Source organism: Hydractinia symbiolongicarpus, chromosome 13 (assembly GCF_029227915.1).
Source record: "Hydractinia symbiolongicarpus strain clone_291-10 chromosome 13, HSymV2.1, whole genome shotgun sequence".
Taxonomy (NCBI): domain Eukaryota; kingdom Metazoa; phylum Cnidaria; class Hydrozoa; order Anthoathecata; family Hydractiniidae; genus Hydractinia; species Hydractinia symbiolongicarpus.
This window is the reverse complement of record NC_079887.1, coordinates 18,515,281-18,537,300: the sequence shown is the minus strand read 5'-3', so window position 1 is coordinate 18,537,300 and position 22,020 is coordinate 18,515,281. Positions and strand designations below refer to the sequence as shown.

General features: G+C 42.8%; 3 protein-coding genes across 3 annotated transcripts in view; 2 read left to right on the top strand and 1 right to left on the bottom strand.

Annotated features, from left to right (window-relative positions):
* The first annotated feature begins 2,928 nt into the window (after positions 1 to 2,928).
* Positions 2,929 to 4,450, top strand: LOC130624086 (uncharacterized). The gene is made up of 2 exons (XM_057439653.1): positions 2,929 to 4,285; positions 4,323 to 4,450. The coding sequence occupies exon 1, from the start codon at positions 3,403 to 3,405 to the stop codon at positions 4,255 to 4,257; it is 855 nt and encodes a 284-aa protein (XP_057295636.1). The 5' UTR covers positions 2,929 to 3,402; the 3' UTR covers positions 4,258 to 4,285; positions 4,323 to 4,450.
* A 7,552-nt stretch (positions 4,451 to 12,002) lies between these two features.
* The window catches only part of LOC130623829 (uncharacterized), a 96,147-nt gene continuing 86,129 nt past the window's right edge, over positions 12,003 to 22,020 (top strand). Inside the window, exon 1 of the mRNA XM_057439357.1 lies at positions 12,003 to 12,417. The gene's annotated coding sequence lies outside the window, so the exon portion shown is untranslated. The remainder of the gene's footprint in view (positions 12,418 to 22,020) is intronic.
* LOC130623157 (uncharacterized) lies at positions 19,545 to 21,552 on the bottom strand. Its single transcript, XM_057438645.1, has 3 exons — positions 19,973 to 21,552; positions 19,728 to 19,795; positions 19,545 to 19,678 (listed from the first exon to the last, which is right to left on the bottom strand). The coding sequence occupies exons 1-3, from the start codon at positions 21,550 to 21,552 to the stop codon at positions 19,545 to 19,547; spliced, it is 1,782 nt and encodes a 593-aa protein (XP_057294628.1).

Below are 22,020 nucleotides of genomic sequence, written 5' to 3'. Positions count from 1 at the left end.
TACCTCCGACTCCACCAAGGGTTATCGGTCCAGTACACTCTTGAACTGCACGTTGTCCAAGCTTATGAACAGCATTGAGTCTGCTTATAAAATCACCACATCCTGTATCGTAGAACATCGAGTATTGGTGATTATCAATCTTGATTGTTTGTAGCATATAGATTGCTTTATTGTCTTTCTTTTCGTTGATTAACGTTGATTTGTAGCTAGAGCTTTTGGTTGCTTCAACATGGTGTGACAATTTGATATCCTTTGCAAAAGAAGGTAATTCAACTTGATATCGTCTCAAAATACATCTGGTTTTGTAGATGTCGAGTACATCTTGATTTTCTTCGTTGTCCTTGTGTTCTTCACACACAAGAATATGTTTCTTTCTTGGGTACTTACCATGCAAAGGATGCTTACAAATAAAGTCCTTTTGACAATGACCTTCTTTGTGTTTGCCTCTATTCATTTCTGCACCTGGAAAAAGACACTGAAAACAGAGGCCTTTAGATCTCAGCACTGAAAATCGTTTAGCTGGTGACCTATTGACAAAGCGTTCACAAACAAAATACTGTACAATTTCTGTGCCTGCGGGACCATTGGTCATCACATGATCAGATTGATTACAGATAAAACAAGAATTTCTTTCCATTGGAACCAGTTGATCATGAACAATAACCATGTTGGGATTCCAGTTTTTTAAGTAGATAAGTGTTTGTGATCGATGGTCTTCTCTGTAAGATCCACATCCATTATAAGTAAGATCTTGAGTAAAAGCCAATTACACAAAATTCAACCACTAGTAAAATCTGTGCAACACTTTTCTACTACGCTAGAGTTACAGCAAGTGTCAAGCTAGTAAAACTGATAACTGGCACCAACAGTCTTTTGGCCGTATCAACACTTTCACAGCAAGTGGTTAGCTGTTAGGACTGCAATAACCGGATTTGGAAGCCTTAACCGTTCACTTTGTCTACATATAATTATATATCTATAAACTTATACTCAGTGACTGAATAGTAGTTTGAGTTATTTTTTGTTTTGTAAAACCAATAACACACATGCAAAAGTTTATTTTTTGTAAACAGACTAATCGAAAAATTAAAAAGCACACACCTGGACATAAAAGCAAGTTGCTCCAGATTAAGCAAGGTAGCTATAGCTACAACTTAATTTTGTCTAAACAGGCTATTAAACATACCTTCACAACAATCGCCGTTTCATAATGCTTTAGCTCTACACAGTTGCTGGATTTGTTAACTTTCTGACCACTAGGTCCTGATCCCCTGACAAACCTTTCTTCCAAATCGCTTTTATTGAGAGAAAAAACCGTTTTCTTTTTATACAGAAAATTTTTACCTTGGTCGTTTGGTTTTTTTGTTGAAGAGTAATGTCATTATGCATTGAAATTTTGGCCATATAAAGTGATAACGTTCCCCTTTCAATCGCCATCCTGACACCTAACGTATACATCTAAAATGGTACTTTTCATTCACAAAATACCATATTTTTAAGAACCAAAAACGTGTCAGCTTATTCCAGAGGGTTTTGATGACAAGTATTGGTGTAACTATTCTGACCCAACTTAGAACACGGCCCGTCTTAAGACGGGACGGACCATCATTAGACACGGTGGCCCATCTTTTGACATGCCCTGTCAATTTAACATGATATCCTTTTACAACTGTTAATGAATCTGCGTGTAACCAATGCTAAATCGTAATATAAACTTAAAATGATAAAAATGATATTTACTATTACATTATTATAAAGATCTTGAACACATGGTCCACTTAAACTAAATTCCAACAAGGAGTTGCTGAAAACTAGCAGGGAAAACGTCGATTTGTAGGATTGGAAAATAGAATATTATTAAATTTTGCTTGAGACGTTAATGATTCAAATGTCACATTCATTCATAGGAGCAGGTGCAAACTTTCGACATCTGGATCCTCTTATGCATATGGTAGCACTTCGAATGATGCTAAAAAATGATAATCTCCTCTTGACATGACAGGCTACCTCACTTTTAGTTCGGTTCCTTTTGATGGATATCAGTTCTGAAATTTTAGACAAAAATGTTGATGTCTCCCTAGACATCCCACCATTACTCGAGAATACTAGCGATGTAAACGATCCGTATTCGTGTTCTAGAACAGCTTTGTTATACTTTCTTTTCTTTTCCTTTTCCATTGATTGGAACAGCGTGTTCATATTTTGGCTTACATAACTTGGGGCGAAAGGGTGAAATACCCGCACATCAAAAAATGCCCTTTGCAATGGCTGCCAAAATCCTCGCGCGCTTACATCAGCTCGTAACTCTATTGACTTCTCATTTGTGCTTGAGATAATCGGTTCCACAGCTACATTTTTACAAACTTCCGACAACATTTCTGCCCTTAGATCACGTAACTCGTTGTGCCTCAGACTGACTGATTTGCATTGTAAAGCATGTTCAATGGAATTCTTCCTTGAACACACACATATTGAAGGTATTCGTGACATGTTCCAACCATAACGTAAATAAATCGCATCATAAAATTCTCTTTTGTTGAGTGCGAAGTTCTGATTTTTCCTTGGTAATGCAGGTAACCATGCTGAAGCGCCATCACTACATGCTATATCATTGAACTTCATTTGAATGCCGTTCATTCTCGATCTCAGATTTTCGATCAAATGCTTGTGATATTCATGTTTCGTAGTGGGATTAGCATTTCTATCATTAAATATATTGAAATGATTATTTTCCTGATTTACAATTGCATTTTGTAAGTCCACTGTTTTACGCTCTGAACTATGATGTTCTAAATCTGCGATATCAGTTAATATGAGAATGCCTAAACCACCAAGTCTTATAGGAAGTGATATTAACTTTTTTCGTTATCACTACATTCTCTATTTTCACATAATGCTGGTATCCAGCTGTAAAACAATGCCAAAACTCTTTATTAATGGCCGTAAGAACAGTTGATCAGACAAACTGCGTAAATAGGGCTGGAACTCTGAGAAGTGAAGGTGTCGCGCATGGTAGGACAGATGTCAGGTGTGAGCATCGTCAGACCGTTACCCAGCTATCACATCACAAGGTAGATAACACTAGGTTGAGAATGGCTAGTTTAAATGTTGGCACTCTGAGAGGTAGAGCAGGTAAAGTAGTTGAAATGTTAGAACGTAGATCTTTTGATATGTGTTGTGTTCAGGAAGTCAAGCGGAGAGGAGCTTCAGTGAGATATGTGGAAAGTAGGAGGGCAAGGTATAAGCTTCTTTGGATTGGTAATAGTGATGGATATGGAGGAGTTGGCATATTTGTTGCAGAGAAGTGGGTAGAAAAAGTAATAGAGGTTATGCGTGTTAATAGTCGGATTATAGTGATAAAATTTTTGATAGGTAATAGGATTGTCACTTTTCTGTCAGTTTATGCTCCACAGTGTGGAAGATAAAGATACGTTTTATGATGAGTTAACAGCAGTCACATCAGAGTTTGAAGACACTGAACTTGTCATGGTAGTCGGCGACTTTAATGGTCATGTTGGGAAGTCATCTGAAGGTTATAGAGGTGTGCATGGAGGCTATGGATTTGGGAGCAGAAATAAGGAAGGGGAGAGACTGCTTGAGTTTGGAATGGCGACGGACATGGTGGTTTGCGACACATCATTTAGTAAGAGTCAGAGTAGGCTAATAACATATGAGTCAGGTAGTTTTAAGACACAGATAGATTACTTCCTGGTTAGAAAGTCAGACAAGAAAGTGGTGAAGGACGTGAAGGTTATATCGGGGGAAGAGTGTGTTTCCCAGCATAGGTTGCTGGTTTGTGATATTATCTTGAAGAGTGTTAAAGAAGCCAAGGGAAAGTACAGGCCCCGTCGTGAAGTCTGGAAGCTGAAGGAGAAGATTGTAGCAAGACAATTTAGTGCAAAAGTTCAGCAGTTAGCCTACAATAGTCAATGTGATAGTGACAATGTTGAAAGTACTTGGGCTATTTTGAAGAATTGTCTTCTAGAAGCTTCTGATGATATCTGTGGGTGGAGGAAAGGACCAGCTAGACATAGACAGACCTGGTGGTGGAATAATGAGGTTGACCAGTGTATAAAGGAAAAGAGGAAACTTTGGAGAGAGTGGAAGTCAGGGGGGAGTAAAAATATTTACTTAGAACCTAAGCTTTGTGCTCGTACAGCAGTGTATAAGGCAAAATCAGAAGCAGAGAGAAACAGATTTTCAGATGTGTTAAGAAGGGAAGACCAGCGCAATGAGGTATTCAAGATAGCAAAGTAAATGAAGAAGACTAATCAAGATGTTGTAGGTGAGAAGTGTATACGTAATGAATCAAGATGTTGTAGGTAAGAAGTGTATACGTAATGATGAAGGTGTTTTGGCTAGCACAGAGGAGGAGAAAAGGGTAGCTTGGAAGAATTATTATCAGAGGTTGCTTAACACTGAGTTTGATTGGGATGAGGATAATTTGGCTGATGATGATGTTGTAGAAGGGCCAGCTATGCAGATCAAGGCAGAATGGGTAGTGGAGGCTATTAGGAAGTTGAAATTGGCAAGGCTGCAGGAGTATCAGGTATTGTTGCAGAGATGGGTATATTGGAGTTGAGCTTATTACAAGTCTTGCTAATCAGATTATAAAGGATGGAGCTATTCCGAGTGAGTGACAGTCGAGTGTAATAGTGAATTGTTTCAAGGGCAAGGGTGATGCATTAGAAAGAGGTAACTATAGAGGTTTGAAGTTGGTTGATCAAGTAATGAAAGTTATTGAAAGAGTGATTGATAAGTTATTTAGAGAAAGAATTGATATAGATAAGATGTAATTTGGTTTTGTTCCAGGGCGCGGCACTACAGATGCAATAATTTTACTCAGACGGCTTCAGGAAAAGTATTTAGGAAAGAGAAAGAATCTCTATTTTGCCTTTGTAGATTTAGAGAAAGCTTTTGATAGAGTGCCACGTAAAGTTATTTAGTGGGCTATGAGAAACTTAGGTGTGGATGAGTGGCTAGGTACGATGGTACAGTCTATGTACAGCAATGCTAGAAGTGGTGTCAGGATTAACGATTCACTTAGTGATGAATTTAGTGTAAACGTTGGTGTATATCAGCGTTCTGAACTTAGTCCTTTGTTGTTTGTTCTAGTCTTAGTAACGCCAGTCTAAGAGACAGAAAGAGTTCAGATGAGCTAAGAAGCAGGCTAAGTATCCGTAGAATTTAGGATGTTATACAGATAAGAAGATAGAATTGGCTGGGGCACTTGGAAAGAATGGAGGAGGATAATTGGGTAAGAAAGTGTAGAGATTTGATAGTTCCTGGGGCAAAGCCCAGAGGCAGACCGAGAAAGACTTAACAGGAGGTTATAAGGACAGACTTGATACAGAGGAAGTTGAGTTTAGATCTAACACAGTCTAGATCAGATTGTAAGAGGGTCATTAATATACCCCGTCCAACCCATGCTAGCATGGAAAACGGACGTTAAGCCGAGAATGATGAATGATGATGATTAACTTATGTCTGATTACATCTTCAATGGGTTTCAAAAGCCGCTCTACATTACTAATAGTTCTCATGACGTATGTGAATTTATGGACATAAACTGCTGTGAACGCGCAGTAAGCAGACTGCGGGAAGATTTTTGCAATTTTTGAGAGCATAGTTATCTCTGATACCCAAACATGCACCAGATCATTCACGTTTTCTTCTTTGTATATATCACTGCCAATTACAGCCCCAAGATGTCGTTTCCTGTCAATGGTGATGTTGATATTTGTATTAGAGAATATTCTTTCAGCTTCTTTCGGTTTTTCAGGTTTAACTATGATCCATGATTTAAATGAATTTGGGTAATATCCAATGCTTGGGCCTTGAGCTACTACTGAATCCCACCATTTTCTCAAGTCACCAATCTTCCCAGCACCACTCAGATCGTCTGCGTATGCAACATAACGAACATTTTCAGTTTTTATTACAGATAAAAGAGGAAGCGTTGACAGGGCGTAAACTACCATAGATGTGGGGTCACCTTGAGTTGTTCCCTGTTCCGACCAAATTTCTATTCTACCAATGACAAACAAGCGAGCAGATGCAGTATAACAATTGACAACAAATGTCGCTATAACAGGACACGTGATTCGAATGTTGTGAAGCATGACATGTCTATTTAAACTATTAAATGCATTTGATGCATCTACAAGGATTACGGCATCCGTACTTTCATGCTCAAAAACTTTCGCCATAGAATGTACTGCTGCTTCACATCCTGCTTCTTGACCAGCGTAAAGTTGTAAATCACCTGTCGATTTCAATGTGCCGTCTTTCAATGTCCGTACAACAGTTTTTCCTATTATTCGTCTCAAAATTTAGTTTAAATTTAATTCGTCTCAATTAGACGAATTCTAACAAAATTTAATAGATTTTGTTTTAGATTTTGTTTTAGATTAAAGCTTATTTGTTTCTTCTATCATTTTTGTGTTCTGGGACCGAGGTTGCTTTCTTTTTTTAAAAAAAACTATCGAATTCGAATGATAATTTCGAATGATAACTCCTATTTCGAACTTCGAATGATAACTTCCTATATAAATGTCAATTGACGGGCCAGGACCAACTTTTTTTTCCTTTTTTTTTGTATAACAAATAAACTTTTTTATTAACATTAACTGTGTTATACATAAATTAGGTTGTTATCTCACATAAATAAAATACTAGATGTTTTTTTTTTTTTTCTTACTCCATCACTCTTGATGAATTGTCGCGTTGTTAGCGAGTTCAAATTCTTCTATGTTATTGTCCGCATTTCTCGGTGATCTTGATCCTCGAATGCATCTCAATGTTGATCTTATGAGCGAAAAGCTGATTTTCGTTCTTATGACATTGGTTGCGACCGAATTTGAAATGCTGCGTTTTTCTGCAATCATATCAGCTAACCGATTGTAGAAGGCTTTGCATTCTTTTGCCATTGCACCATTCGCAGCGAACACCAGTGGTGTGAACGTATCATTCTCGATTTGCAACACCCGTTCGTTGTACTGTCGCTTCTTCTCTCTTTCGTTCATCTGAAAGCATCTCTCATTTTCTGAACGCCTGTACCTCTGAGCGTGTAGGTTAAAACCCTTACGTCAAAGAATACTCTTTGGCAAGGCGTCCAGAAACCGAGAGCACCAGGACCAACTTGCGACATGGCGTTAAAAGGTGTTTGCAAAGATCAAGACCTTGTATTTAACGTAAACTAAGCTAGAGTAGTACACCCGCATAAGTACAGTTTAGGTTTTCGACGGTCAAAACCCTATTAAAAAACGCTGCTTTTAGACCCCTTAAAAAAGCTGTGACGTCACAGATTTCATCATGCCTCAAAAGTCACGTGACATCATGACGGCACTCGACAAAACTGCTGACATCATGACGGCACTCGACAAAAACTGCTAACATCAACAAATCTGTTTGAGTAGGGAAATTCCCTACTCAAATTGCGACCGTTGTTAGTTGAAGTCTGAATGTACGTATAATAAATGTTAAACAACAAGACACCGCAAGATTGGTACACACTTTTTATACTTTTAACGTTTTTTGTAGGTGTGGGAGCTGTCCTAGCCCTCACCTCTACCGCGCTTGTGATAGTTGCCCTAGCCCTCACCTCTACCGAACTTGTGCTGAAAGATATGAAAGAAGAAGAAGAGTGCGGGAGGGTTATTAACGCTATAGTAAAGAGAATTGACGATCTAGAAGAAATGGTGCGCAAAAAACTAAATAAAATTGTTGCGAGAAAAACAAACGTATTACTGGTATAATAAATGTCAAGCAACGACCGAAGACCTAAAATGACAGCGTTAGATTGGTACACACATTTTATAATGGTAACTTTTTTGAGAGAACTATTCTCTACCGTAAAGAAAAGTGAGAAAGAAGAAGAGTGTGAGAGTGATATCAACGCTCTAGTAGAGATAATTAAAGAACTAGAAGAAACAAATGGACAAACTGCGACAAGAAGCTAAAGTCTTAGGTCTCAAAGGGTACTCTACGTTGAAGTGAGTAGACCTTGTTAAAGCTATACGGAAAGTCAAGTATAAGGATGCGTCGACACAAACGGGCACTGCGAGCCTGTGTTAAAATTGCATGGCAGAAAAATCTTGAACAATATTTGAGGGATCTCGCTCAGCGACATGTCGTACATGATGGCGACTTGCTCATAGATCAAGATACAGGAGAAGTAATCGTCTAGTATGTTGACCAACATATTAGACTTTGTAAGCAGGTGGAGACTCTAAGTAGCGCTGGCATACTGCGCAGATTGCAGTTTTTTAAAAATTTCATCTTTAGCTTCTTGCCTGCCTTGTGCTAGCAACTCTGCGCGTTCATTGTCGTTGATGGATTTCACAGCCTTTTTCATTCGTTGTCGAATCTGCTCCTTGAGCACCATAATAGCGCTGTTTTTCCTGCATGATCCATGTAAACTCGTAGTCTGAAATTATACCATCTTGGATCGCCCTGGAAATCTTATCGTATACAGTGTCTAGTTTTGATTCAGCTAGGAGTTTGATGCACTCATGTTTGTGCACCTTATACTGTATCCGTTTGAAAGCATTCTTCAAACCTACTTGGCCTATGCCCACTGCAAGAGCCGCGGCTTCAAGACCAATTGCTATAGGGGCTGCGAATCCAGTTGCAAGCGTGGCAATACCTGCTGCGGAGGTGATGACTGTAACAGCAATCATACCATGATCAGCATAGCGAAGCCCCATCCCCCAAAGCTTGAACTTTTTGCAGAGTTTTTCTCTCTCTTTGATCTCAGACCGCAGGTACTGCTTGATTTCTTCGATCTTTTTTAGTCTGTAGACCTGACTTTCTTCAGGCTCATGCTCAGGCGCACTTGGCAAAGTTGGGTAAAGCTTATCAGCCATTTATTCTAGGAGTAAATGCATCGTAATTCCGACGAACGAAACATTTTTTTCATGATGATGCTCGTCCGTCAGCATGAACTCCAGTCTGTCTGTTGAGCCTTTCAAAGGAAGGTAGATTAGACTGTCAAAATTCCAAGTTAACATGTCTCCCCATGCGTTTAATTCTTTCGTTGGAAGCAAAGCAAGAATTTTTGATTTCTTCCTATCCAGCAGGCAGTCATCCTCATCTAACTGAGGGCAAACGAGTCTCAATCTTTGGTACACGTCAGTTTTGTAGTAGCTGTCATAGTCGCCTTTGGTAAAATACTTTTTGCAGGGTCGTAGGGTAGCCCCATAACACTTGAATGGCTCCGTGCCTCTCATCAACAGTATCTTTAAATTCCACATCTATTACCACATGCGGCGTGAAGTAGATGGTGATTTCATGAAGGTACTCATGCCATACGATGACGTCTTTTCTCAATATGAGAACCCCTACTCTACATCTGGATATGCCCAGATTTGTCGTAAAAATGGTGCCGACCCAAATGCCCAATACAAGTTTAAGGCTCTTATGTCCTCGCTCACAAATGGTAGATGGTGGCCGCAAGTAGATGGTGATTGGGCCAAGTTTATCATGCCTACGAGCCAAGGCCTGACATCGGAAGGTCTGACGAAGCTTAGCGAGAGTATTCGTGTTTACGTGATTTTACTACTAGGGTCCCAAGCTGATGCCAAGGCATCCCTTATAGGTTCGGATGCTGACAATTTCACAGCGAGACAGATACTACTACAGAAATTCGAAGCTATGGTACAACGTGAGGAGAACGTAGGTCATGATATCACCGAGTTTCAAAAGGTGCTTCAATATGCCAGGACCTCAGTGAATTTTGCCGTGATGCACCACGTGTACATGCTACCATCCGATATGAACCTGCGTATTGGTAAAATTGTGGGGTATAACAACAACATCTTGATTGCGTCGGCGAGTGCGATGATTGACATAAGGCTAGACCTAAACAACAAACCCACACAGCCTCGGTTTTTAAAACGGGTCAGGTCACCACCTGGGCAAGAAATATCGAGGGGTGCCCTAAAATCTGAAAAGATACCTCAGTCAGGTCTAGGAGATGGAAACCCTCACGAGGACACCAAGGCCACCTTGGTTACTGCTGGAGTATTATCGATCCTAATGTACATTTGGTTAAAGAAATATTAGTGCTTCGCGGGAGCACCAATATTTACGATAGTTGGGAAGGGTGGCAAACCCTTCCCAACGTAGACCACAACAAAAGCGACGGCAGCAGCGATTGTCATGTAGAGGTGTTTGGCTGCGTATTCAACAACTTTTGCAGCCAATCTGAAAAAGAACGAGACAACCGTACCAATAATCCCTGGTAGCGCCGCACCTGCCTTACCTGCTAGGTATTTCAAAAATTTTCCAAGCCTTTCCAGCTGTTTTGGCAAAAAACCCTTCCCTGCGGCACTTCCCCCTGCGCCTGTTGCGGAACCTCCACCTGCAACTGCGAGTACGATGGTGGAAATCAGTAAACCAACAGCCGAGACGATGCTAGCTATAGTAACACCTTGCTCGTTGAATAAGATTCTAAGCTTTTCAGCCAGAGATTTATCGCCTTCTGCGATTTTCATCAGCGTTTCCTTAATAGATTTCAGTTGGCTCTGAATGTCAGATGATAGTAAACCGTGTGCTTCTCGTACTGCTTCCTTTTGATCTTGGAGTCGTTCTAGATCTTCCCTAGCCTTTCCAAGGTCTTCGTTCCAGATAGTTTGCTGTTCCTCTGATACTCCAGGTGTAGCTTTCTTCGTCTCAAGCCTTTTTACCTTGGCTTCTGCTTTGGCGATCTCGCTGTCGTAGAAGATCATCTTGTTTTTTAAGTGCTTTAGGTTACCCCTTAGTGTTTGAATCTCGAGGTTGAGCCCTCTTCTTTCACGCTATGTGAAGGCTTCGCTGGCGCCAAAAGGAGTCTCTTCTATCAGGCTTTCCGTTTCATCAAGGACGTTCTCGAGCAGCGGCATCATTTCGATATCATCGGCCTTCTGTTCAACATGAACAATCTCGTTAAGGAGTTTCTGAGCCATTGCTTTACTGCCTTTGTTTGGTGTAGTATAGTCGGTAAACCCCAATTCTCGCAAGCGATTTGTACCTAATCTCCTCTGTATCTCGGCAACGCTCCTCAATTTACCATTCCTTTTAGTGATCTCTATGCCATCGAAAAGAAGCTGGTTTCCTTGTGCCTCAAACTCGTTATAAAATCTCGCGATTGGCTGCCCCAGCTCCTCAGCAAGGTGTTCGTAAAGATCGTCGACCTTTGATTTTAGTAGCTCTTCCCTCTGTCTTGTCGTGGTGTCTCTTGCGGAGACGGTAGGCGATTGACCCTGATCTGGCGTTATTGTGGAGCTGGCATCAGGCCTACTGAAATCCTCGTCTGGAATTTTTTCCTCTGACGTAAAGTCGTCTCCTTCGTATATTGGATTAATCGGCATTTATTTCAGCTAAAAATAAACATGAGTAACATATTCGGAACTAAGCTCGATCCCTACGCGGAGATTAAAACAATGATGGCTATGAAAGGGAAGAAGCAGCGTGTAAAAGTAAGTCATGTCCCTAGTACGATTAACCAGAACGAGGACTTGTATGTAGACATACCAACATGGGCCAGAACGACGTAATTTTTCCATTCAGTATCAAACTCCTCTTTGATCTTGAATTAACGGGTACCAATACCAAGCTTACAATTGTAAGCAATATCGGCAAAGCCCTGGTACAAAATCTTAGAATCGGCCTGAACGGTAACGAGGTGCAAAATATTAGCGACTACAGGGTGCTCGCTACCTACAAGGACCTATGGTTGCCCAAGCTTCATCGGGAAAACAACTTGATCCTAAAGGGGATCAACCCCAATAATGGTACAATCCGCGCCTTACAGATCAAAGCGACTAATCATGTAGGCACGGATGAGGAAAAAGCGATCGTCGCAGCATACGGCAACACCTTTTGCATCCCTATCGGTAAAATGTTCGAACTCACGAGGAATCTGCCCTTTTACCAACCAGGCTTACACGATAGGCTCCAGTTTGTAATACATTTTGCATCATATGGTGACGTTATAAAGGATGCCGGTACGGTGTCTTCAGGAAGCACGGCAGCTAAGCCTGCAGGCAGTGCGTACAAGATCACTAATATCGCACTAGAGTTTGACAAGGTTAATAACGAGGGTCTCGCGAGCGCTATGATGTCACAGTATAGTCGTTTGGCGCTTCCCTATGAAAGGGTACTCTGTAGCAAGGTCGTCACGATAAAAAGGCTGATACCAGCTACAATTTGCAAATTGATACTCCAGCAAAAAGTTTAAAAGGCGTCTTATTATTGTTCGTAGATCCGGGGAAAGTAATGGCTTACTCGGGCGCTAACGAGGTCTTCTACAACCCCAAGATTGAAAAAATCTCGATCACTGTCGAGGGTGAGCCTAATGAGCTCTACACGCACGCGATGCTCCCGAAAGATCACCTCGAGCAGATCGTAAACTTATTCGGTAGCCACGATTCAAAGGTGACAATTGGGCAGTTTTTTACTGAGAGATACGCCCTGTTTGTTGATTTCCGAGAATCACCTGATAACAGTCTCCACGGTTCCGGAAGGCCATTACAGAGATTGTCAGACGGTATAACATTGCATATGACAAAGAAGGCAGACGGAACAACGGGGGATATTAAATACTACGTTTTCCTACTTCAAGATGCTCAGCTGAACATCTTAGATGGGCGTTTTCACAGTGTCGAATATTAAAATAAAGATGGCAAGCATATTAGTACTCGCAGGTGGGGCTATAATCAATGCTCTAGCATTCTCGGGGAGTAACTATCTGTTCAGTAAGCCGTCAGGCCATGGTGAGGCCGAGCGTAAAAAGCATGATAAGGCAATTGAAAAACTTCAAGCAGCTCAGCAGCAGTGGATAAGAGATCGGCAGGCAAAGATCGATTGGTATAACCATCAACGAGAGCTGAAAAGGCAAGCTGGAGAGAGCTTGAAGGAGCTCGATGAAGGTATGAGGGAGTACTATATCGCAACGATCGAGAAGGCTCCTAAGTTATCCGACTTCTACACGCCCAGCAAACAGCAACAGGACGGTGAGCTAACGTTCATCGTTGGATCCTTAGCCCTCCTTGGTTTTGCAGTGTACAAATGGAGGTAATCGACATGTAATAAACATGTCGAAACATATCATTACTCCAGAAGAAGCGAAAAAATTAAGCAGTATTTACTATACCCCTGAAAATTTATGGACTGGTCGAAAGGCTGTTAAATTGCTCGCTGAGCAGAGCGGACTATCTAAAAAGAAAGTCGTACACTGGCTATCTTGCCAGTTGCTCTGGCTCAGACATATCAAGGGGCCCAAGCGCATCAACTACCCATATTTTACCATTAAAAAACCTAATGAAATGCACCAATTTGACTTGCTCTACATGCCTCATGACAAAGTCTACAGCAACGTGTACAAATATATCCTCACAGGGATCGATGTAGCCTCGCGCTACAAGGTAGCTAGACCATTGAGAACGAAGAAAGCCAGCGAAGTCGCTGACATGATCAAGGACATTTACAAAGCAGGACCTTTGCGCTATCCGAAGATCTTCCAGTGCGACAACGGTAGTGAGTTCAAGTCAGACGTAACAAAGCTGTTAGAAGCAAAAGACGTCGAGATTAAGCGCGCAACCACCAAATATCATCATACGTTCACAGCCTTTGTCGAGTCCTATAACAAGGTGCTCGCTGAGAGACTTTTCAAGTCCCAGGATGCACAAGAGTTGGTCACTGATGAGACCAGTACCACATGGGTGAAACTTCTGTACACTATCGTCAAAAGCATGAACAATACCAAAACTGCCATGATCGGTATGAAACCCAACAAGGCAATCAAGCTAGATGAAGTCCCACTTACAAAGGACCCGCGGCCTGAAGAAAAGCCGTTACCTGAGGACGGTCTTTACTTGTACCTGCTGCAGCCGGGGGAAGAGCATGGTGATGCTAAAAGACGTGCAACAGACGCTTGGTGGAGCAAAAAGACGTATAAGCTCGATCGCATCGAGCAGAACAGCCGTGTGCTATATTACTTGCAAGATGGGCCTGATCGAAGCTTTGTGGCAGAGGAGTTGATGCTGGTGCCGGAAGATGTTGAAGTACCTCCGGAGCATGTAAAAGAATGGTAAATTTCACGATCCATTAGTTCCCCGCTACGGGGGACTTGCTCAGTTGGCATTGTATAAGCGTAGTTAATGTGAACCTGTGGCTCACATTAATACAAAAAATGTTCGGTATCCCTGGAGGAGACTAATATCTAGTATATAGTATTTTAAAGAGTACGTCTAATGGTTCATTCTCTAAATTTTTATTCGGATCCCACAAATATAGTAAAGGGGGCTCTGTATAGAACGGATATCCGTACACGATACCTCGAATAACATCAGGCTCGATATCAAGATCGATGTCAACTAAACGTCTATCTTCAATAGGAAATTTGAGTATTTCACTTATTTTATTCAAATCAGCCAGATCCGAGAGCTTTAACTCAGGATCCTTAATGACCTCGTAGCAGAGCATGCCCCACTTGTTTCTTTTAATATTTACAATATGCAAATCCCGGTCTTCAATATCAACCTCGATCCCCTCATCTTCCTCCTCACAGGGAATTGTTGCCCACGGCTTTTCACCCGATGCTACTCTGTCTAGAAGCTCGTCATCATCTGGATATACAAACCCCTCATAGTATGCACCACCCCTAAATCTAAAATTTTCCAGACAAGTGGGACAGTAACCAGTGGTAGATTCTGCCTTTATGAAGCATCTCAGCACGGGTACCTTAATACTATAATTTTTTTTGTTGACCCTGTACATAGGTTTCCATTTTTTTTCTTAAAGTGTTAACTATCTTTTAACACTTGAAGTGGTCACGAAAGCTTCGTCCATAGCCTGGGTGTATAATATCAGGGCTTCGCCCGTCTCCGCAGGAGCACGGGTTACAAAAAAATCCTAGATCTCGGCAAGCTCCATCAATCTCTGATGTGTATAATTACGACCTAATCGAAAGTGCCTTGGACGTTCGGGATTTACTTCGATGCATCCACGCTCTCGGAGCCAGTTGTAATGTACAATGGCATTTGGAGTTTCTGCAAGAACGACGAGTTGACCGTTGGGATGATCTGTTAACTTGTTGCTAATTTTTTGCTCTACATAGCCTTGTTGCCCACATATAGCGACATACAGATATTCATCGTTGTTATTCTTTTGGATTATAACCATCCCGTTATCCTTTCTAGGGTCTTCAAGGTGAGGAACAGCTCGCTGTCGTAGCTCTGTGATTACTTGCGCTTGTACGGCTATCGTTCGATCTCTGTCGTCAACATCTTCCTCTAGGGTAAAAATTTGACGATCCTTGTCCTCTAAATCGTCGCTGAGCAGAGCCAGCGCCGCTTGATTTTCTTCTACAATTTCAGCAAGCTTGCGGACCTCTCGAGGTAAAACCTCTTCAACAACCCAATCCAAAAATGGTTCTGCTTCAGGTCTACCGCACCTCAAGAGGAAGCAATAAAGGCCTGGTTTTGTCAGTAAAACTGTATCTTGCTGGGGGTGGACAGATCTGTCCACCCTCTGGAGCTCAACAACAGCGTCACCTTTCCGTATTTTGTACTTGTTGGGAACAAGTCTCTGAATAGCTTTTACTCCCGCTTCTCGCTTATAGGCCGCGGCTCTCCAAACATCGGAGGCTACGATGCATTGACCTTTATCCTGAACAAAGAATGATCGGACTTGCTTTCCTTCAAAATAATCAACCACAAGAGACATTTTGCTTGTGAGTTTTTGGAATTCCCGGGATCATGTTGCATGGACGGTGCTCTTGATTTTGAAACAACATGTGCTAGTTAATGTGAACCTGTGGCTCACATTAATACTTACTTCGTCCCCAGGGCACCATCTAATAGGACGAAGCCGTCGTGCTATCTATAAGTGCTCGTAGTCTACCTCGAATATCGGGGTCTCTTGTATTGCTTTCCATCCACTTGAGTCCCTCGAGAGAGATGAAGATATCGTGGGGATTGCCGTTGTTATTCCTGAGCTGGTTGCGGGTTTGTTTAAAACGGGCTGGAAGGGATCTGAAAAGACGATTTATCTCCATATTTTTCATTTTGTAGTTTTAAAATAATTCCAACCAGATTGCTTGGGACAGAACTCAAAAAATTTTCCAAGTCCTGGGGTGCTTAAATCTGATCCAAAGGCAAGCGTGCTTGGACTTTTTCAGCTCAGCCTTGATAGTCTCCCAGTCGTTGATCATGTTTGTTTCCTCGTCGACGAGTTTCATGTCTGATCGTTCGTGGGGGTACCACATAAACAACTGCTTTTTTTGCCTTCGAAGGTTCTTCGGGATGGCCGTGTAGCTTGCAGTGAGTAGCCAGAGACTGTGTTTGCGATGTCAAGCAAGGGCTGTCGCTTTTTATCGTGATCCTCGTTGGATATCATATCGTCAACGATAAACAACGTCTCTTCGCCCGCCAGCAATGACGACAGTTTTTGAATCCATTTGAACAGCTGCTCCTTGGGCTCCACCAGAAACACGTAGTCATCCCTCCATAGCGAGGATCTCTCTTGATAGGTCTTGTTCCAGCGGATTGTAGGGCATAGAATAACAATGTTGTCGAAATGGTGCTTGTACTCGTTCTCAATCAAAGCCAGGACACGCTGCGTCTTGCCACAGCTTGTCGGTCCAGTAAAGATTGCTGTATGCGGTTCTTTGACAATGTCCATTTTATTCTGAGGGTATTGCAGCGCTTTGTGTTTGTCTTGGACAGACATAAACCTTGTAGACTTACATAGGCTTTGGTACGATAGATGCCGGAATCCACCCCTTTGCTACCACAAATTCCCGCGAGCCTCGACCCGCTGAAAAGTAAGCAAACATCTTCAGCACGTCGCTGGTATCCATCTTGGTGCTGGGGCTAGAGATTCCCAGAAATTTCTTCCCGGTTATGGCGTAGGTGAACGTAAAGCCTAGATCCACGACTGTTTCATAGATCATGTCGATAATTTCTTTCTCCCGAGGGGTAACACTCATTTATTATAGGTTATCGCATCTTGAAAATGTCAATATGACGCCCTTGCTCCTGCGGAGCCGCTAGGCGATCGCGTTGCTTTTGTGTGTGCTGCTGAGACGGCCCTTCCGCTGACATGGGCGCACGTACTCCTGTGGAGACGCTAGGCTTTTCAGGAGGCTTCTTACGTATGTAATAGACTGCCACGCAAGCGGCAAGTACGGCAGCGAGACCTCCAGCGACATAGAGATATGCACTGAACTTGTGAGGACCTGCGATAAGTTCCTGACCCTCTTGCGAAGTACTTTTGCCCAAGTTCTTCTGTAAGTCAGCCTTGTTCTTGCGATTCCATTCAGCAAGTCTCTTGCCAGCAGCAACACGACCCTCATTCTTCTTGGTTATGACTTGGTTAGATTGCTCCTCACTCATTTATTTAATTGGAAAAATAGTAGTTTTAAACGACCGAAGGCACGTTTGGGCTAAATATCTGACTGCTCCCCATTTCTTTTACATCAAGACGGCTAGATCTTTATCATACATCTGGAGGCCTTCAAACCGTTTCTGCCAGCGTATCTTATCGCGTTCTTATACGAGGTCCTCACTAAATTACACGCCTGTGGTGGAAAGCGATCAGCTCCTGGTGTCAGGATTACCCAACCGCGTGAGCAGGAGTCACCGTAAATGCTGCACCAAGCTGTGTACCGTGCTCTTGTTCTACCCATTTTCCCCTTGCTTATACGATCAATAATTTCACGATTGCTCATATGAAACTTCGAAAGACTGTTTCCCATCTTTTTCTTGCTGTTCGTCATCTCGCTTTTCATCTGTCTTGGACTTCACGGAGAGCTGAGTGTGATTAATAGTATGAGCAGCAATCAATAGTGGCGCTAGATATTTTCCAAAGGCAGAGTACACAAGGATCCCCAAATCTGCCATGGAGTCTTTAATGATGGGGTCTTCTTCGATGTCTTTTCTAAGTCCTTTGACAGAGTCGATTTTGACGTAATTTCCCACAGCGTTAGCGTACAGGTTGATAGCATGCGTAGAGAGTGCTTTGGCGGTTTTTTCTCCCTTATCTTGGAGCTCTCGTTGAACATAGTCGGCGTACGCTTTTTCGATCGCCTCCTCAGGAGCTTTGTCGACAAATCCTTCGGTACATTTTTTGGGTAAGAGATGCGATTTCCCTTGCCTTATCGCATCCTTCAAGGCCCGGCGATTGTCTGCCGGTTTTTCTTTGGCTTGAAAGGCTTCTGCTGGTGTGTCATCAAATATAGCTGTAATCTCACTCATCTTTATTAATACCCTTCTATAGCGCAAAAAGTAGAGCACGATGAAGACGTACGGAAGAATTATTGCTACGGTGAGGGCTATGTCGTTCATCATTTTTTATTTTTCAAAACAAAACTCTCGCAAGGGAACCCTCTAGGTTTTTGTTGTTTTTGTTGTTGTTTGAACCCAGAGGGTTTTTGATTCTGTGAGACTCAAAGCCTTTGGTTCACCATATCCGAGGTGTTTTTCAGTGCTGTCCTGCTTTGCAGGCCTAGCGTGTACTTGCTCTTTATACTCTATACAGAATGTCGTGCTTGTACTACGCATTAACGAGACCCACCTTTTTAAGACTTTCAGAGGCCGTTCCTGCACTGACATTTAACCGGCATTTTGGCACAATTTTTCCCGTCGTGGCACAGTGTGGGAGAAGCCGGGGCGAGACGGCCGCTTCCAGTTAGGACGTGCTCTCGCTCGCGCACTCCTACCCTTCCGCCAGGATCTAAGCCTGCTCCCACAATTTTACTATAATTCGAGCTTCATATATAAGCTATTCAGTATCACCTTGAGTACTACCTGTGTGAAAATTTACGCATCACCGGTTAGCTCGTTTGCACATCATACAGAAAACCTCTTGCTTATTCAAAAATGTTTATCATTTTTGAATGGATGAGGCAAATGAGTTTTATCTTGTTTCTACCGCTTCATACTGAAGAGGAGTGACTCGAAGTTGCGAGAGAAAAAAGAAACACAAATATTTTTTCAACGCGACCTTTACCCAGATATATATCGATCGCCCTTGCTTTGATTATCCTCGGTCCACAAGGGTTGCATGTTGGTATAGTGGAGCCTTGCTAATTGCACCTCCTCGCTGAGGTATTCTCCGTTCTCTCTGTATTTTAGTGGCACCTTGTGATCAAACTGCCACTGCCCTCGGTTTCCACAGCACATCCCATCTTTGAATTGATCCTGGATATGACCGATAAATGTGCAGATACCGCACCCCAGGTAATCCGTAGAGGCTATCTCCCTATCATACATTAGAGCCTTGTGAATTCTATTTAGAATGAGGTTATACTGATAAGCAGGGTGATCGCATATGGAGCATCCGTGTCTATGTTTTTTATGCGGGCATTTGCTACGTTCCCGTGACGCCTTGACAATTTTGCGGCATTTGATGCACTGTTTTGTTCGCTGGCTTTTGTTTTGGATTTTTAAGTTGTCTAGTGGTTGATTTCGTTTACATTTTGTACACCTTTTACCTTCCATTTGTTGTTGCTTTTTGTGAAGTGGTACTTCACAAAAATCCGGACAGGGAAACCTCACTATTCACAACTCTAGCGGTACTGTGTGGATGCCATCCTCGAGTACCTTCCGCTTATCATAAAACGCCGAGAGGCCCAGCTTGTTTTGTTCGTACGTAACCATCCCCTGTTTGTTCACCCGGAAACCTACGTTTTTGGCTATGTCAATAGAGCCATTCATCGCGTTCTTATACCTTCTTTGACATACCCTTACAGGAGAATTTTGTGCCCTCTTTATCTTCGATGAAATAAGACTTGATTGAGTCAGCAATCATCCTAAACCCGATAAATTCCGGTTTGAATATCCCTCCTGTTCGACTTGAGTACTTATCAGTGACGAGCCAGTTTTTCACGTCTTTGTCGTACTCGTCAAGCAGTTCAGGGCGAACGACATCTCGTAACTCTTCTCCAGAGATGGCAAAATACGCGCTATCTGTATCCATATACACGTACTCAAAGTCTCGACGATCCACGTACTTATCCAAAAAATCGTAATAAAACTCAAGCATGCGCAATTTGGCCAGCTGGTACACCGCAATGCCGCACTGGTACGCTCTGTCGATATGCACCTTTTTCTTTCCTTCTCGGATCTCGTAAGCATCACCTATCTCTTCAAGATCTTCAAGGTATGGTGATCTCATCGCTTCATCCACCTTCTTTTCATCTCTCGTAAAGGTGGTGTTCGCGTGCCTCGCTTGGTCCTCGATCATTTTTCCATAGAACGAGTTCCCTTTCAGCTTGGCCGTATCTCCAGCCAGACGCTTGTCAGGATCCTTATCGGCTTGTCTTCGTGCATCAGCAATTTCTTCTGGAAACCACGCAAACGGTTTACCTCGCTTATATTTGATAAATTGGTGAAACGCTGTCACCTTTAGGCCATGGTCAAGGTACCACTTTAGCACCGAAGTGTACAGCAAGATCTTTTCAGCTTTCATCAACCCTAGGAGCTTACGTGTGCCTGAAATACGTTTGCGCCCTGTTGCTTTTAGGTACTCGTGCATGTGCTCGGGGACTTGATCGTCGGGTATCTCCTTGACCACAAATAGCGGAGCCTTCTCGTTGAATTTGTCATACAGTTTCAGAGGGACCTCGATGTCGACCTGCGCACAACCAAAGAGGGATCCATTTTGCATACCTTCTATCAACAGTCTGATGTTGTGCTCAGCCGTGGGTGGGTTGATCTTGATCAGCTTCTCCTTCCCACAAGGAAAGTAGTTCATCAACGTACTCGGGTACAGTATGTTCGCGTCAAGCCCCAAAACAGTTTTGCACTTCCGTGGCTCCTGGTAGATGTGGGATCTGATACCCGTCACGTCTCTCTCGTGGTACCTACAGAACACGATGGCAGGCCCTCCCACCATCCCCGTTTGAAGCAGTTCATACGCCTCATTCTTCGTGCACTCAGTGCAAGCCTTTTGCACCTTTTTGCACGCCTTGCACTTCTTGTTGAAGCATTCTTCATTACACTTATGCTTACAAGGCTCTCCTGGAGCGTATAGCTCTAGCTTTTGATTCAGTCGTAGAGACTTGTTCAAGACGTAGCGCATCGATACACCTGGTATGCGCACTGCGTCTTTTAAAATGTCTATCTCGTCGTCGTAGTACTGCAACCTTGTCTTGTCCACAGCTTCGATGAAAGGTTCCACGTCGGCTAAAGTGTACTCACACAACCAGTCCATCATGGTGACGAAGCCTCGCTTGTAAAACTCTGCACGGAATGTTTCGTACTCATCAAGAGAGAGGGTGTTTTTCCCAATAAGACTGCTATAGAAGTTCTTGTGCTTCACGGGGCCGACGTGGTTTAGCTTGTCATAGCTCGTCAGCCACTCGTAGGGGAACACCAGCTTTTCGAGCTTGCAATCCAGAGACTTCCACCATAGGTCATAGCTCATAACAGGAGAGAGAAAATTTTTGATATCGAGAAATTTGAACCTCGAGGTCGTAAAGAACATGTAGTTGTTGTCTTTCTTCGCCACGTTGATCTTTTCGCTATCGTCTTTGGCAATTTGATCGACAAAGTACCGCTTGATCATGTTCAGGTCATAATTGCCACTGTTGAAGCCGATCACGGCCACTTGGTTTACCCACTCGTTCTATGCCTTCTGAGTCTTATCTGGAAGCATGTCAAAATCATCGGGTCTCGGGTACATTCTCTCCACCTCTTTCACGATGAGGGCGTGTCTCTTTTCAAGCTGCTCCACAAATCGTTTAACCAAGATCTTGGGATCATCGTGCTCCAGGAACGTTGGATCTCCGTTCAGACTATCGTGAATAGCGATGCTGACCGGCACATGCTCCGATATATACATCAGGTCTGCTGTTTGCCGCCGGTGTAAAGGTGCTGGGAGGGCCTCGAAATCAAACACGATGTAGTGAGGGTAGGGTCGAAATTCTTTCTTAAAGTACCCCTTGGCTTTGGGTGGGCTCTCACACTCCCACACGGCTTCGAGGTTGTAGCCAAGTATTCGGATGCCTTCCTCCTTTGATTTGGTGGCCGTATA

Excerpts from the sequence above, each read along its gene's own strand:
- LOC130624086 (XM_057439653.1), top strand. The coding sequence starts at position 3,403 with ATGCTCCACAGTGTGGAAGATAAAGATACGTTTTATGATGAGTTAACA.
- LOC130623157 (XM_057438645.1), bottom strand. The coding sequence starts at position 21,552 with ATGATCAAGCGGTACTTTGTCGATCAAATTGCCAAAGACGATAGCGAA. Across the intron at positions 19,796-19,972 it reads GTGGATCGTCGAGACTTTGA|GATGATTGCTGACTCAATCA; the intron begins GTACGTGTATAT and ends TATCGGGTTTAG. Across the intron at positions 19,679-19,727 it reads CACAAAATTCTCCTGTAAGG|CCAAAAACGTAGGTTTCCGG; the intron begins GTATGTCAAAGA and ends CTATTGACATAG.